The sequence below is a fragment of the Kogia breviceps genome, chromosome 4 (assembly GCF_026419965.1).
Source record: "Kogia breviceps isolate mKogBre1 chromosome 4, mKogBre1 haplotype 1, whole genome shotgun sequence".
Lineage (NCBI taxonomy): Eukaryota > Metazoa > Chordata > Mammalia > Artiodactyla > Physeteridae > Kogia > Kogia breviceps.
Window position 1 is genome coordinate 115,326,112 of NC_081313.1, and position 18,631 is coordinate 115,344,742.

An 18,631-nucleotide genomic window follows, 5' to 3' on the forward strand; every position below is an offset into this window, starting at 1 on the left:
GCTGAGGTAACAGGAAAGGAGATGAAGTTTTTGTCATTTAAAGGTAACAAGTCAGATGAAAACTGGAGTAACATCACACATCACACAATACATAGAGTACTTTTAACTTACACAAATTCAATTATTAACAGCTAACCTAAAACAACAGCATGTAGGGAAGGCAAAGGATGGAGGTAGGTGATAAGTTAAATAGCAAAGGATAATTCCATCTACCATTTCACTCAATGACCATGTGCACCAGGAGTGATGTCAATCTGCTGTCCCTGTACCTATCTGTCTAGATAACTGCATGTCATGGTGTGCCCATTTGGAAAACAGAATATAGTTCTACTTTTTTAAAAGTTATTTTTCATATAACATGGATCCTAAAAGTAAGCTTGCTACTTCATCTGGTGTTCACAGGCTGTGTTGGACTTAATGCCTGCTACCTTAATGGAAGACTTATGAGAGTTTCAATGTTAAGAAGTATCCACAGGGGCTTCCCTGGTGGCACAGTGGTTGAGAGTCCGCCTGCCGATGCACGGGACACGGGTTCGTGCCCCAGTCCGGGAAGATCCCACATGCCGTGGAGCGGCTGGGCCCATGAGCCATGGCCGCTGAGCCTGCACGTCTGGAGCCTGTGCTCTGCAAGGGGAGAGGCCACAGCAGTGAGAGGCCCGCGTACCGTAAAAAAAAAAAAAAAAAAAAGAAGAAGAAGTATACACAATTTATATGCAAGTATATAGAAAGTCACTTTTCACACTGACTTTCAGAAATGCTCAAGTAAGATGACACCCCATCATTTAAGGAAAAATACAGTTTTTTAAAAGAAAAAACAATTTTATAACTCAATAAATAACAGTAAAATGTTTTAAAAGTTTCTTACTGGTTATTAGATCCTTCCCCATCACAATTAACACTTCCTGCTTCATTATTACACACCAGACTTTGCTGTTGTAAATTCTTAAGATCATGATCTATGCTGCTCTGCAGATCAAAAAGGTGCTGTTCCACAGCTGCTCTAATTGTTCTTTCTAAAATGCTATAAAACAGAACACGTTTTAGTGAGAAGCAGTCACTTTAACTAGTTATTTGGTCACATAAACACAAACTTTAAAATGTACAACCAGTTAAAAAAAAAATTATAATGGTATTTAAATGAACAGGCTAGAGGGGAAAAAGAAATAGGAAAACATAACATTGGCTTAAATTTTAAAATGAAATTTGCCCAAATAAGATATACCAATCAATCATGTCACTATTACTACTGAGGCATGAATGATCACTTGGCCCAGTAATTCACTCCTCACCTCAACATATATAAAGCCACTTAAAAAGACTTTTCAGGGAATTCCCTGGCGGTCCAGTGGTTAGGACTCCACGCTTCCACTGCAAGGAGCACGGGTTCGATACCTGGTCGGGGAACTAGGATCCCGCATGTTATGTGCCATGGCATGCATGCATGCATACATACATACATACATAAAGCAGCCATTAAAAAAAAATACTTCATAAAAAAGCTCTTTTGACATTTTCAATCATTTGAGAAGATAAAAAAAAATCATCTGAAAAAAAGTTCATCTTTATTTTGTATGTGAGTGTAATTCATTCCTTCTTCATTTGTTCTGACTGAAGTACATAAAATACTGGTTTCACTGCCTTATGTACAATCCTTCCTCTAAAGTAAGTACATGATTTTAATTTCTACAGTTTAGTAATATATTTTTTAAAATTTTAAATTAGGGCTTCCCTGGTGGCGCAATGATTGAGAATCTGCCTGCCGAGGCAGGGGACACGGGTTCGTGCCCGGGTCCGGGAGGATCCCACATGCCGCGGAGCGGCTGGGCCCGTGAGCCATGGCCGCTGAGCCTGCGCGTCCGGAGCCTGTGCTCCGCAACGGGAGAGGCCGCAACAGTGAGAGGCCCGCATACCACACACACACAAAAAAAAATTTTAAATTGTCTTCTGTAAGTATACTACTTACTCTGCAGAGGCTGGTAAGATGCTGACAGGAGATATATGGGCACTGTAATCAAAGAAAGAAATCAGCTATAAAATTTTCAATACTAAATGACTATAAAATGTGGTGAAAACTGCCACATTTACACTACCCTTGATACACCCAGGAGAACATGCACTAAGTTTATTATTCTAATTTTCTAAAGAAATTATTTTTCACATAAGAAGACGCTTAAAATACATACTCTGTGTGGGGTGGGGGGCGGTGGAGGACAGGGGGGCTGCAACTACTTCATCTGGTGCTTACCTGGAAGGAACACTGACCTGTTCCAAGCCTGAAGGGAAAAAAACTGACTACTGGGCCAAACAAAAGTACCCAACTAGGATAGTATGGAGGCCTCAGTGTTGGCCCTGTACTCCTTGCCAGAAGTAATAGCACATGCTCCTACTCAGAGGATATTCTCAAGCTACAAAAATAAAAGGCAAAATAGAAACTAAAATTCAGGCCATATCATTCACTACGCTGGTAACAAACTTTCCCTAGCAAATTTTGTACCACAATATCTACTGATACTTATAAAAACAGACAGTAGACTCATTTTTACCACAGTTATCGAAAGAACAACTTAAAACCCACAATGAGATATGGATACTACTAAAATGTTTAAAATTAAAGTGTTGGTGAGGATGTGAAGCAAATAGAACATTCACATAATGCTGGTGGGAATGTAAATGTTCCAACCACTTTGGAAGCCAGTTTGGCAGTTTTCTTATAAAACCTACCAAGTGACCCAGCAATCGTACTCCTGGGTATTTACACAAGAGAAATGAAAGTTTAAGTCTATTGGAAGACCTCCACAAGCATAGCAGCTTTATTCATAACAGCCAAAAACGACAATCAACCCCAAAAGGTGAATGGATAAACAAAGTGTGGAATATCCCTAAGGATATCCCATGGAATATACTTAGCATTTTTCTATAAAAGTCTTGAACAACTTATACATACAATAACATGAATCTCAAAAAACATTACACAAGCAAAAGAAGCCAGACACAGAGAGTACCTATTCTATGAGACTCCATTTATAAGAAATTCTAAAACAGGCAAAATTCATCTATATAGTGACAGAATGCAGATCAATAATTGCCTGGGGCCAGAAACTGTGGGGGTCAGGGGGAGAATTACTATAAAGAACTGTAAAGAAGCACATGAAGTGATGGAAACAGTCTCTATCTTGACTACCATATATATGATTATAGATGTTCATCATTCATAAAATGAATACATTTTGTTGTGTGAAAAATACATCTCAGTAAAGCTGATTTTCAAAGGAAAAAAATCAGTAAGAAAAAAAACTAATCTACAATAATCGAAGTCAGATAGTGGCTACTTTGGGGGAACAGAGAGATTGGTAGCATTTGAGAAGGGACAGGAGCAGGTACCCAGGTGGTGGTTATACAAGTTGAGTTCATTTTTTGATAATTCAATGGCCTTATGATTTGTGAACTTTTCTGTATGCAAATGATTCTTCAATAAGAAGAATCATTTTTAAAAAGTAAATTTCATTTTATGAAGATCCTCTGTAAAATGTGCCGACAGATACTTTAACCAACATGAGGAAGAATGTCTATCAGGTTAATAGTCTCAGGATTGTCTGTAGGAAACCAAATGAACACCATTTACCATTCATCCAACAATCTTCAGGTCTCCCTTAAGCAAACACATCAGTAGCAAACTGCACCACTGCTTTATCAGACAACAGTAAGCCATCCTGGTTTGGCACACATAACCTCTCTAGCTTTAAAAAAAATTTTTTTTAACTGCCAATATTATACTAGTTTTCATGAATGAGTTCTTCTTAGCTAAATGCTTTCATGATGATACCCTCAAGGAAAGTACTTAAAATTTTTTTCATATTTAAATGAAATCATTTTCATTTCTGAAATCAGGAAAAGCTGGGGAGAAAAATCACATATATGTGCACGAAAAACAGTGTAGCCATCAGTCTATTTCTAGCAGTTTCAGATGAACTGAAAGTTAAATATTTAGTGACTTCTGCAGAAAAAAAACAAAATACAAAAAATGATAAATGAGGCTTTCCCCAAAGGGTGTTAAAATGTCAACTAGGATATTAGATCTTTTTCTGATATTTTGCTACAATGATTTGTTGATTATATTTTTAAATTTGGTTATAGGTTGCTATTTCATTATAAAAGTTAAATCTGGTATATTTTCCTTAGTAACTTAGCAGTCTCTAAGTTTAGATAATTTGTTACCTATTTAAGAAACATTCATTTTACTTTTAATACCGTTATCCACTGACAGTGTAGTATGTTGAATGGTGTGAAGAAAATATATACATCTAACATCACATTCTTGTCACCATTTAATTTGTGATTTCTGGTGAGCTTTTACTGTATCTTACAACAAATTCTCAAATAGTTCCAATTCTCAACTACATAGTCCATCAGTCTGTTACTAAAGCCTTCTATCATGTTTTAACTTTTCATAGGGTTTACATCACCTCTCTGTTCTTTTTCAAATTTGCCATTGTTAGCCATCTACTCATTCTCCCAGAGGGATTTTCTCACCCCTTTTTATTAGATTAGATTATCAATAAAATGCTAGTGGATACATGGACACAGGACACTTTACAAAGAATCAAATAAACAAAAGAAAAATAATCACTCAACATCACTAATCATCAGGGAAATGCAAATCAAAACCAAGAGAAACCTAATACCTGTCAGAATGGCCATCATCAAAAAGAATACAAATAACAAATGTTGGTGAGGATGTGGAGAAAAGGGAAACCTTGTACACTGTTGGTGCGAATGTAAATTGGTACAGCCACTATGGAAAACAGTATGGAGGTTTCCAAACACTCAAAATAGAACTACCATACGACCAGCAATTCCACTCCTGGGTATATATCCAAAAAAAACAAAAACACTAATTCAGAAAGATACATTAACTCCAATGTTCATAACAGCATTATTTACAATTGCCAAGATGTGGAAGCAACCTAAGGGTCCATGAACAGATGAATGGATAAAGAAGATGTGATGTATGTGTTTACACACACACACACACACACACACACACACACACACACACACACAATGGAATACTACTCAGCCATAAAAAATAGCAAAATTTTCCATTTGCAACAGCATGGATGGACTTGGAGGGCATTATGCTAAGTGAAATAAGTCATACAGAGAAAGACAAATACTGTTATGATATCACATATGAGGAATCTAAAAAAATAACACAAGTGAACTTATTTATGAAACAGAAACAGACTCACAGACACAGAAAACAAGAGGAATGAAAGGGGAAAAGGGGAGGAGGGGAGAGATAAATTAGGGCCACCTGTATCAGACTCTCCTGGAGTAACAGTGTTATTTTATTGGAGATCCAGACCCTACTCTAGACCTCAAATACCATAAAACAAAAGTAAATAAGATAGTATGGTACTGGCACAAGAATAGACATACAAAACAGAAACAGTCCCATGCCTGATTTAGAACAAAGATGCTACTACAGAAAGCAGGGAAAGAACAGTCTTTTCAAAAATGAGTACTGCAACAATTTGGTATCCACACTGAAAACGGTAACTTGGCAACCTGTCATACACTACAGACAAAATTCAATTCCAGGTAGATTACAGACCTAAACAAGGAAGGTGAAATGATACAAGTTTCAGAAGACAATACAGGGGTGTGTATTTAGGAAAGGATTTCTTAAACAGGACACAAAAAGCATCACAAAGGGAAAAGAATGATAAGCTTGATTAAAATTGGGAATTATTCATCAGAGGACACAATACGAGAAGGAAAAGGCATAACACACAATGAGGAAAATATATTTACAACATATATTTTTAAAGGGCTCCTAAAAAAGGGCTTCGTTTTCAATAAGAAAAAGATAACCCAACAAAAAATAGGAAACAGACTTGAAAAGGCATCTCACAAAAGAAGAAACTGGCCAATACATATATGAAAAAGGGATGGACTTTATTAAAAAGACAATGAAGTACTCAAGAATGAAGCAATGGGAAGGCTCACACACTGTTAGAATGAGAACTGGAGAAAGCACTATGGAAAACAATTTAGCAATAGTTACTTAAGTTGAAAAATGTGCATGCATGTGTGCACCAGAAGATGTGTACAACAATGTACACAGCAATGTTACTCACAATAGTCAAAAATAAAAATAATCCAATTTTCCAGCAACAGTAAATTGCATCATTGTGGTGCAATCATATAATGGAATAATTTACAGCAGTGAAATGAACAAACCACAGTGACATGTGACCACATGGATAAAATTCTCATACCATGTTTAGTGAAAGAAGCTGGATCAAAAAATACATATAGCAAGTTTAATTTTCATAAAGCTCAGAAATATATAAGAAAGTGATTGCCATGAAAGTCAGCATAGTTATAACCTTTAGTGGCGAGGGAGGAGATCAGGATTGTGAGAGCTACCAGGGTGCTTTCAGTGCTTATTTCTAGATCTGGGATATTTGGATATTTGCTTTTTACTAACCTGTTTTGATATACATTTGTTTTATGCCTGTTTCTGTATGTATGATTTCTTTCCCAGTTTAAAAAAAAAAAAAACTTTAAGAAAGTAGATTCCTCGGTCCCTCCCCAAACCTCTGAGGTAGGACCCAAGAGTTTACATTTTTAATAAGCACCAGTGATGATTCTTATCCATACTAATAAACTTAAGAAACACTGGCCGAGATCTATATCTAGCCTCCCCAAAGATTAAACTTTAATAATATTTTCCAGGGACTTCCCTGGTAGTCCAGTGGTAAACAATCTGCCTTCCAATGAAGGGGACGCGGGTTCTATCCCTGGTCAGGAAACTAAGATCCTACATGCCACAGGACAACTAAGCCCGCGTGTCACAACTACTGAGCTCTAGCAACTCAAGGAGAGAGCCTGCGTGCCGCAAACTACAGAGCCCACACTCTCTGGAGCCCCAGTGCCACAACTAGAGAGAAGCCCGAGTGCTGCAACAAAGAGACCATGTGCCGCAATGAAAAATCCTGCATGCCTCAACGAAGATCCCATGTGCCGCAACTAAGACCCGACACAGCCAAAAACATAAAGAAAATAAATAAGTATTAAAAAATAATATTTTCCAGTTATCTAAAGGAGCCAAACAGAACAAAAGTTGTAATGGTCTTAAATTCAATGGGTAAAGACTTCCCTGGTGGTCCAGTGGGTAATACTCCACGCTCCCAATGCAGGGGGCCTGGGTTCAAATCCTGGTCGGGGAACTAGATGCCACATGCTGCAGTGAAGATCCTATGTGCTGCAACTAAGACCTGGCGCAGCCAAAATAAATAAATAAACAAATATTTTTTTAAAAATTCGATGGGTAGGCAGAGGATTTGATCTTTCAGTTTCCTATCCCTTTTAAGTGCTATGGGAATTAAATTTAAAATATATAAAAGTAGTCATCAGCAAGCTAGATTATTAGTATGAAAGTAAAGATTCTTTGGCCCTGAAGAATAGGCTAGGACAATCAAATAACCAGCTGCTTTCAATAAGAACCTTCTCCCTACCCCGAAAAGCTACAGTAAACAAATCAAATAAATAGATTTTGTACTTTATGAGTCACACTGAGGCTACAAAGTTGACTGTAAAACTGTTTTCTGAATTTCTGAAAGAAAAATGACTGATTTAGTTTTCAGATTTCAAGGAGTTTAATTATTCTTTATTTTCAGACTTTTGCCAAGTTCTGTGGGGAATAAAGCACTTATGTACAAACCAAGGCTAACATACACCTATGGCTATAAAAAAGATTTATCAATATAGTTATGCATCTGCAGAAGCAAAATAACTAAGTATCATAAGAATGTGAGTTCTGATTAATAAAGACACACAAAAAATAAATGCTGACAAATTCAAGGTCAAATTACTTAGGTACTATAGACAGATGCCATAAAGACCACTTAAAAATCCTAACTGTTTTCATTAAACCACCAGACGACAAGGGCAAACAATAAATCACAAGGGTCACACGTATTTTAGGCTACAATCAAGTATAACGTTAAAAACTGTAGTCATTCTGACCTTCTTCTCCCTTCTGCTGTTAACTCTATTTTTAAATCTGTCTAGAATCACATAATCTTCTTGAGAACACAAAATCAATCTTGCAGCCATTTATTCCAATTACTAATTTTTTGTAATTCAAATACAATTATCATAGGGAACTACTATTAATTTAATTTCCCAATTGTAAATATTTAATATTACAAATAATACTTCAATAAAAGTACTGTAGCTCTGCTTCAATTAAATCTGATAAGGATCATTTTACCTATGTAACACAGCCTTGCAAGCCATTCTAGGCACTGTGGCATCTCCTAACAAAAACATAAGGTAAAGTGACTTCAAATATCATAAAGGATGGTGACAGGCTTATAAAAACTGCTGAGCAATCAGAATTGCAGTCTAAACGGAAGCAGGCTGCAAAATGAGGTCACTACTGACAAGGAGGGGCCCAATCAACAGTCCACAATTTTTTTCCCAAGTACTAAATAAGCAACTTGGTGGGAGATAGGGAAAGGGGGACAAAATTTTGAATCTGGCTGGAACGCCGATAAAAATATTTAAGCCTAGCTCAATGTAAAGCAGAAAAAAAAAGTCTGTTTGTTTTCATTAATCACACTATACCAAGAGTTATAAATTACGACAAATATGCCATTGCTAAAACAGCTGCACAATAGGTAGAGAGATACTGTTCACTCATCATCCATTTTCAGAAAAGCATTAATGGTTAATTTTTCAAATCTAAAATTAGGATAATTTCCAGATAATTCATGCCAGAGCCCCACTAAAATGACCATTTAAAAAACTGTGGTTTCAAAAAATAACTATATAAAACAGGGACTTCTCTGGCAGTCCAGGGCTTAAGGCTCAGCACTTCCAACGCAGGGGCGGGGGCGCAGGTTTGATCCCTGGTCAGGGAACTAAGATCCCACATGTTGAGCAGCACCGACAAAACAAACAAACAAGCAAGCAAAAAACAACCCAAAACCACATATCCCCTTCCAGTCAAAAGCAAAACGTATTTCTTCACTTTCCCCATCAACTTGGGAATACCCTATACCTATGACAAGAGTAAATTGGAAAGATGCCTTGCTATTAGAAAGTTAGTCAATAAGTTATAACAACCACAAGTCTTTAAATGTCAAGTGCATAATTTTCAGGGCAATAGGAAGGAGGAAGAGAACCTGTCAATATCTATTATGCTCTGATACTCCAAAAAATGTTTTACTTTAATAAAATCACCTTATGACCCAAAGCATAAATTCTACTTTTTCCCACCCAACATTTCTGATACTCCCACCAAAGCACATTTTCCTCCTCTTCGCACTTTTAAGTGGAATCTAGCTGGCGAAAATGTGAACTGATTGTCAACTGAAATATTCTGCAAACTGCTTATTTAACAGAATTAAAGGAAAAAGTTACTACATTTCTCTCACCCCTATAGTCAGCTGAAGGCATATTTCTTCAACAATAAGGTACCACAGAATGAAGTGCAAACCAATTTGCCTCAACTCAGAGCTCTTTCTTAATCACTACACCTTCTTTCCTGCATCACACCTAAAATCGAACCATCATAAGCTAGTGAACTCACCAAAATGAAGCCCCTACCATCAACAGTACATAAAAGATCAAATTCCTCACTCTTTCTAAATTCCAAGTTTTAGCAAGGCATTAAATTAAAAGCACAACTTTAAATGAACTTTCAATTAGTTGGTTTTTTATTTGTAGTTCTGGAAGCAATATAAATTAAAAATTAACTAACCTCAAGCCAAAATAAACCTTTCCAATATAGCCTAGGAAAAAGACTGTGAAAAGCACAGGGAAAATAAAGAACTCTTTCAGAACTCTCCAATCTCTCTTTAAATTTTTAAAAGGTTAAGATTCCCCTAACATTTGTATATGTAAATAAATCCAAATACTAGATAAACATGTGAATACAAAGCAATAATTTTTCATCTACAGATACAAGGCACTTCAGAAGCAAGCTTGAGATTTCCATGAACTTCATGGATAAGACTGAGCCTCAGAAGCAACCAAAACTTCTGCTTTTTATGCACCCTAGGCTACCCACTCTCTAAATCCCACTTTTTCCACTCAACTCAGCTCAAATCTCAAAAACATATGGTTAATGGCAAACAATGTATAGAAATAACAGATGCATAAATAAGTCAATCAATACAACTCATACATGAATATTTAAACCACTGGTTCTCAAAGGGTGTTCCATGAAACAAAAGATCAAAACTGTTTTCATAACATTTGCCTTTTTCACTGTGCTGATATTTGATGATACAAAATCAACGGTAGAAAAAGATTCCTTGGGGTCTTAGCATAAGTCCAGGCAAGTGGTATCAAACTATACCATGGCCATTGCATTCCTCATCACTACCCGTTGTGATCTTTTTTAAAAAGGAGCCAGGCAGTGGTTGAGTCCGTCTGACAATGCAGGGGACACGGGTTCGTGCCTCAGTCTGGGAAGATCCCACATCCCGCGGAGCGGCTGGGCCCGTGAGCCACGGCCGCAGAGCCTGCGCGTCCGGAGCCTGTGCTACCCAACGGGAGAGGCCACAACAGTGAGATGCCCGCATACTGAAGAAAAAAAAAAAAAAAAAAAAAAGGAGCCAGTCCTTGATGAAAAAGTAATACATATTATTAATTTTATCTCAGCCCTTGAGTACACTTCTTTTTAATATTTGGTGTGACAAATAGGAAGTACACACAAAGCAACTCTGCTGCACAGCTTAGTACAATGCTTGTCTTGTTTGAGTTGAGAAACGAACTTTTACCATGGAATACACATTTTTACTTGAAAGACTGACCGACAGACTATGGTTATTCCAACTTGAATATCTGGCAGAAATTTTCTCAAAAATGAGCAAGACTAACAGTACTGATAAAATTTGGGTTTTCAAGCAAAATTAGAATTCTGGAAAACCTGTATCCTCTACCATAAGCTCAATAGCATCCCAATACTTAAAAGATATTTTGACACAATCAATAATGATATTAAAGAATATACATTTTGATATTATATAACAGAATATATCACTATTTGGAGGCTCTGAATAACTCAGTAAGGCAGTATTTTCCAAACAACCAATATACCATATCACAAAATTAAGCATGGCTAAAAGATTCAAAGTACAAAACAGACTGATGGATCAGAGTACAAAAAATTCAGATATGCTTTCAGGTTCCACATTACAAATAACCTTTAAGAAACTACCACTTACCAAGTTTTGGTGTATTGTCAAAGAAGAATATCCACAATTATCTGAAAAGGCTATAAAAATTCTCTACCCTTTTCCAACTACATACTTGTGTAATGCTAGACTATCTTCACGTTACTTCAACCAAAATAACATATGGCAACACATTAAATGCAAAAGAAAATGTGAGAATCTAGCTACCATCTTTTAAGCCAGACATTAAAGAGATTTGTACAAATGTAAAACAATGCCACTAAAAATTTTTGAGAGATTCTGGAAAAGTTACTTTTGATTAAAAAATTTGGGCTTCCCTGGTGGCGCAGTGGTTGAGAATCCGCCTGCCGATGCGGGGGAAACGGGTTCGTGCCCCGATCCGGGAAGATCCCACGTGCCGCGGAGCGGCTGGACCCGTGAGCCATGGCCGCTGAGCCTGCGCGTCCAGAGCCTGTGCTCCGCAATGGGAGAGGCCACAACAGTGAGAGGCCCGCGTACCACAAAAAAAAAAAAAAAAAAAAAAAAAAAAAAAAAAAAAAAATGAGTTCATTACTACTTTAAAAAAATTTCTCAGTTTTGGTTCCTAATAAACACCAATAGCTATAACCCACAGTAACAAAAGTTCTTTGTAGTCCTCAAATTAAACCAAAAAGTTCGAGAATCGATGAATTAAAATAGAGAAGAAATCTACCAACAAAAAAACCTGTTAGATCATAAACAGCTGTATTTCAGCTACAAATACTAAGCGTCTTCCAAAGTACAACTCAACAAAGAACACTCCCAGCAGTTTGTTTTGTGTGTGTGTGTGTGTGTGTGTGTGTGTGTGTGTGTGTGTTTGCGGTATGCGGGCCTCTCACTGTTGTGGCCTCTCCCGTTGCGGAGCACAGGCTCCGGACGTGCAGGTCCAGCGGCCATGGCTCACGGGCCCATCCGCTCCGCGGCACTTGGGATCTTCCTGGACCGGGGCACGAACCCGTGTTCCCCGCATCGGCAGGCGGACTCTCAACCACTGCGCCACCAGGGAAGCCCTCTCCCAGCACTTTAAATATGCTGTTTTAATTTATAATATGGTAAATAACCAGAGGTATAAAATCAGCATAACAAAAGTCTTCAGAGTCCTCAATAATTTGTAAGAGTATAACATTTGAGACCAAAATGTTTGAGAACTGCTAAACTGTCACTTAATGTTTATTTCCCTTAGGTTTCTAATATATCTTCCCACAGAAATACAAAGTAGGCTACCTAATAATTCCATAAAATGCTTGCGAGCAGCCTGAAAGAAAAACTCAAAGAGACAAAACATTAAGTTAGCTAAAGTTCAACCTCTAGTTTCATGTAATACAGTATCCACTAACTCCCTAAAATGAATTTATTAAGCGCTCCCTATTTTCTAACCCTGTGCATTCTAGGGTATTTCTCCCCTACCTTTCTTTCATCAAAGGTGGATATCAAAGAATGTATTTTTTACCTTTATGCAACCAATCAGCCAAAATTAAAATGTTAATGTATAAATATTAACTGAAATTTACAGATATCAACACTAAATCTAGAAGACCACTGTGACAGACACATCTATTTTTGTTGCCTCATATCCCTATCCCTTTCTTTTGGTATTAGACCCATGTTTCTATGGCAAACTAGCTCCTCCCTCCATCCAATGCTCTTGGTACATGCATAAATTACAATGACCCAGCTCTACCTTGGCCAGGAATAGGCACATGACCCAATTTAGGCCAGACCTTCTCCCCTGCTACCCCACAGGAATCTGGTCTTGAGCAGAATGACAGATGAAAAGAAGTAATTGGAAATCTAACAGCAACAGCCACATGCTGAAGAGATTCTTCCATGACCCTCTGTTACTAAATTCTCCAAAGCTGCCATGTTCTTCTGCTTTTCCTTTCAACTCTGGGACCTATCCAGCATTCTTCTAATAAATTACCTTTTTTCTTTCCATTAACCAAGATCTGTTTCTACAACTTGCAATTAAGGAATCCTGATTACCACCAATCTCTAATGATTCCATCTAAAAATGACTGTGTTTGGGACTCCCCTGGTGGCACAGTGGTTGACAATCTGCCTGCCAATGCAGGGGACACAGGTTTGACCTCTGGTCTGGGAAAATCCCACATGCCGCAGAGCAACTAAGCCCATGCACCACAACTACTGAGCCTGCACTCTAGAGCCCGTGAGCCACAACTACTGAGCCCACGTGCCACAACTACTGAAGCCTGCACGCCTAGAGCCTGAGCTCTGCAACAAGAGAAGCCACCACAACAGAGTAGCCCCCACTAGCCCAACTAGAGAAAGCCATGTGCAGCAATGAAGACCCAAAAACAGACCCACTGCAGCCAAAAATAAATTTAAAAATTAAAAAAAAAAAAAAAATGACTGTGTTGGAGGGAAGGTGGATCCACTACAAAGCTAGACAGATGATCAAAAAGAAAAAACTATTGGCATCATGCATTTGAAACAATATTTAACCTTGCTGGTAATTAAATATATAAAAATATTTAATGAATTTGCTCTCTAAATCAGCACTATCCAAAAGAAATTTTTACAATGATAGAATTGCTCTATATCTGCATTGTCCAATATGGTAACCACTAATCATATATGGCTATACTGAGCACTTGAAATGTGGCTAGTACAACTGTGGAAGTGATTTTTTTTTTAAATAAATTTATTTATTTATTTTTGGCTGCATTGGGTCTTTGTTGCTGCATGGGCTTTCTCTAGCTGCAGTGACAGCAGCTACTCTTCGTTGTGGTGTGCAGGCTTCTCATTGTGGTGGCTTCTCTTGTTGCGGAGCGTGGGCTCTAGGCGCACAGGCTTCAGTAGTTGTGGCTTGCGGGCTCTAGAGCGCAGGCTCAGTAGTTGTGGCGCACGGGCTTAGTTCCTCCGTGGCATGTGGGATCTTCCCTGACCAGGGATCGAACCAGTGTCCCCTGCACTGGCAGGTGGATTCTTAACCATTGCTCCACCAGTGAAGTCCCTGGAAGTGATTTTTAAATTTTATTTAATTTTAATTGTTTTAAGTTTAAATTTAAATAGCCACATGTAGCTAGCTAATGGTTACCTTATTGGAGGGCATAACTCTAAATTAACAAAATAAAGAACACCAATTTAAATCTATTGTTTTCAGGTGCTCAAGAAAATATTGCTAATGGTAATGCAAAATGGGCCAAGTCTTTTAAGTAGTCTGGAAATACTTATCAAAAGCCATAGAAAAATTTACTCTTTGAGCCTAATAAATTTATCCAAATAAGTCAAAAGAAGGAAAAAAGGACCCAAGAACAAAGGTTGTAGAGTAGTATAGCAATGACAAGGTAGCTGGAATAACTCAAAGTTCAGAAAAAAGAATGACAGTAAATATATAATTAAGATACAGTTAAATAATTTAACATATAGCTTATAAATATTGTAATATATAACTAAAATATAGTAAAGAATGTCATATAAACATAGAAAAGCAGAAACAAAAAGCTAAATTGGGGCAAAAGAGTGAATAAACTTGTTAATATACCATAACTATAATCACATGTGAAGAAACTATACATAATATAAAAATCTAGAGGGCCACAGAGAAATGTAATAGTTGTATTTAGAAGTATACATTTTAATCTACTTTATAATTTTTCTAAATGACACTGAATAGTTCTTCCCTTAAATTACTACTTATTTTTAAATGACATTTTGCTGCCTGATTCTTAAATTATTTCCTCTGCTTTTTTAACCACCGTTCTATTGAACACAAATTTAATGAAAAATATCTAGTGGCCTAAACAAATAACTGTCCCCCTAATTAGAAAACCATGGAGCTTTACAGAAAACTAAGGACAGAATTTAGCAAACCTAGAGCTACCTATGGGGAGTTAAATTCTCTAATGCTTCCTAAACAGTGTGTCCAACAGTCCCAGCTATGTGCTAGGATAGTGCCTCCAGCTTACCACATTTACCAAGTTTACCCAGTATGCCCTATAAATATCACTTTATACATGGAAAGGATTGGAAAGCACTATCTTAAAGGATCACAGAGTCCTCTCCTTACAGCCTAGTTCAATCTAGTTCTAGACTAGGACCTGGAAATATAGTCAACTCAACCACTGTATCTTTCTCTAGCAATTCTACTTCCAAAGGTTCTGAAACTTTACCCAACCCAACTAATACATAATAATACAAAAACAAATAAACTTTAAGAGGAAATATACATAAGAGGTTATATTTTTAAAGAAAGGTATAAATGCTAATAACTGAAAACTCCTTAACGAGGTTTCTTCTTTAAAATTTTCTTATTGTTCTTTTTCATATACAAACTAATCTTTCATATACATTACAATCTGTGTGATTTAGTGCTTCAGTGAACTTACATCTAGAATGAAATGCTCAAAACTAAAGTCCTTTCAACTGAAATACTACCTTGTTGATGCTGTAACACTATTTGGTTCCAGGATGTTTTCAGTCATCCTTAACTGTACCACCTCTGGCATGTCATCTGATTTTTCTGCACCCTCTTCTGGAAGTTCCTCTATATGTTCCAGCTTTTCATCTTCCTCTTCTTCCTCAGAAAGTTCATTAACCTATACAGATAGAATTAAATGAGAATTAAAATTTAATGAAACTGTTAACTGACATACTATTCTAAGAAAGACATACTATTCTAAGAAAAATTTAAATACAACTCATTTTTCACTTCATTTCCTAGGACCAATTTCTCTTACAAAGTAAACAGCTGCCAACTTCTCCATATTAGAGTAAAATATCAAACCAAACATAACATTTTAAAGCGGGAAGTAATGATTACATTACTATATCACTAGGAATATGCCTGCAAACTATGAAAAACCCTGCATGCTGTAGTAATTAACATTAAGAAAGCTTCATTTTCTAACCAATCAGATTTGTAAACCTGTCAGCTACAACAAAGACTTCAATTGATCTCTCCAATTTCCAAGTGCACTGAACAAGTGATTTTAATATAGAATAAGTGTGAAAAAAGAAGGGCACAGAAATTTTGCCTTACGGTCTTAACTATGCATTAGAAAATAACAGCTAACTTCTAAGTGATTCAGACTGAATTCTTCATGAAAGACTGGACCTTACAACAAGAAAGAACTCACTGTTTTGACCATTAAGCACAACTCAAGGTTATAATTCTCTTTCTGGCAAGGGCTATAAAACATTTTCTATTATCAAATTGGCTACATAAGTAAACAATCACTAATAAAAAGACACAAATATCTGAGAACGAAAACCAATAAAATATTTTCAAATGAGAAACATTTGTGGAGCTATCCCATAGAAGAAACTTATAAACTAGTCATTAAAAACGTTAAGCAGTAAACATGTACTTTTGTCCATCCTAGCCAAATGTGCTGGCAATACCTAGAATAAATTTACTGCTACATGTAACAGTGGTGTTTTTCCTGACACACAGGCAAATACAGTTGCTAGAGAACCCTCAGAATGAAAACTTCAACCAGAAGAAAGGTAATTACACTGTGATACTCTACCAATTCCTAATCAATGAGTACTGAAAATCATTAGCCTAAGTGGTTATTTACTGAGAGGTAAGATTTATACACAAAGGTGAAAATTTCAAATGATAGGTCAGTTTTTAAATGGGATCAAATGGAAAATTACTCTCTATCTATGTATTTAATAAATTAGTGAAAAATCAAGAATGTATTTAATCAATAGCTACCTAGTAATCCAAGCCCCCCAAAAAAACTGGAAAGAAAATATCATTTTCAGGTTTGGGTGCAAGAGTAGAATATTAAAAAAAAAAAATTAAGACGGTTATTTAAACTGAGAATAGATGAATATTTATTCAGTACACAAATACTTCGTAAAGAAGTACTGCAATTTTAACATGTTACATTACACATTTTAAAATTAGTTTATGCCTACAGTCAATAGCTCTTAGTAACTACAAAAGCCTTATACTCAATTATACTGAACATATTATATTCGATTCAATAAGCTTTATGTAAATTAATTGACATTCCCTAGTATCTTCACCAGAAACCATCAACTAAGATATGACATGAACAAAGTCTATGCCTATGGATTTTTCTTCCCACCCCCACCCCCCAACCCCGAGGCCTTCCAGTTTAACTTCCTGCAGTAAGAATTGACTAAATTGGTTTGGCTAAGAGTAAAAATTATAAACTTATATAAAAATACTCTCCCTCTCACCCCACACTTATCTTCAAAAATTCTTCTTGATCTTTCTTGTCAACTTGACCTTCTGCTTATCAACACTCTATTCTGTTCATAAATTATTCTGAACCTGCCCTATATATGCAGCTGCCTCAACTCCACTTATGGAAAACCCTCAGCCATACTTACATCTCTTCTTTCTTTGACTGCTGTAATTCCCTTCTCTAGGGCCTCGTGAAATGCCTGCTCTCCAGACTCCAGCTTGTGGAGAACGCTGCTACCTGCCTTCTCAAACGTATAAAGAAACATAATTATCACCTACATCTTCAAACCACTCTACTGGATTCGCAATCATTCAAGGATGCCATACAAATAACCTATTCTCTAACTCTGGGTCATTTCTCAAACACTCCCTATTCAACATCTCCAGTCATCTCTCAAACTTAAAAAAAAAAAAAAATCTACTACCTTGAAAAGGATCTAACAGCCAAATACTTGGATTAATGGGATGAAACTCTAAAAGTAGAGAGTGCTAAATAAACTTTGCTTCCTTCAAGTTATCAAAATCAGGGGAAAAATCAAGGCACTGCCATGACAGACCAGGTCTGCCTACCTTTTTAAAATACGTGGATAACAAATTAGCAGCATTTAAGTTATGCCAACTTTAAAATACAACCAAATTGTGCTGAGTTTGAGATTTTACTTTCACTCGATACCTGATTAATTCAGCTTCACAAGTCAAAATTTGACTTGTGAAGTAATGAAATCTGTTTTAACTTGTGAAGTTATGAAGTTATGAAATCTGCTTTAAAAATAATACTTTCAGAAATCTGTTCTTCTATTACTTGCAACCCAGTTATAATTCAAAAAATTAATAAGAAAATAGATACTGGCAATTAGCAACATGAGCCAAGGTAATTAATATATATCACTGTCTCTCAGGACTCACTGCACTACCATGTTTATTGAGAATATTCTGTTCAATATGCTAACATCCTCTTTTCTATTCACAGGCAAACCTGCAGAATTCATCATTATTTCCTGGTGTTAATTAACCACAATTCTATTTAATGTAATGCACAATATATTTTAAGTCAGTTTTTGTAGTGCTTAAAAAATACAGAAATATAAATGCAATATATGAGATATGAATATATTTCAGTTTACATAAGGAAGCTGCAGGATAATACAAATATCAGAGAATTACACCACAAAGTAAAACATAATCAACATATACCCTGCAGACTAGAGGAGTC

The 18,631-nt window shown here is 36.5% G+C and overlaps 1 protein-coding gene across 14 annotated transcripts in view; it reads right to left on the reverse strand.

Moving 5' to 3' along the window:
- Positions 1 to 18,631, reverse strand: part of FAM13B (family with sequence similarity 13 member B) — an 89,416-nt gene that overhangs the window by 41,916 nt on the left and 28,869 nt on the right. For 10 of the 14 annotated variants that reach the window (XM_067031697.1, XM_067031694.1, XM_059061241.2 and 7 more), the window contains 4 exons: positions 17,565 to 17,660; positions 15,633 to 15,793; positions 1,964 to 2,005; positions 866 to 1,021 (listed from right to left, as the gene is read on the reverse strand). In XM_067031697.1, the coding sequence (XP_066887798.1) occupies positions 866 to 1,021; positions 1,964 to 2,005; positions 15,633 to 15,793; positions 17,565 to 17,660 (455 nt within the window). The remainder of the gene's footprint in view (positions 1 to 865; positions 1,022 to 1,963; positions 2,006 to 15,632; positions 15,794 to 17,564; positions 17,661 to 18,631) is intronic. The other 4 variants (XM_059061242.2, XM_067031696.1, XM_059061240.2 and 1 more) reach the window with 1 other exon arrangement.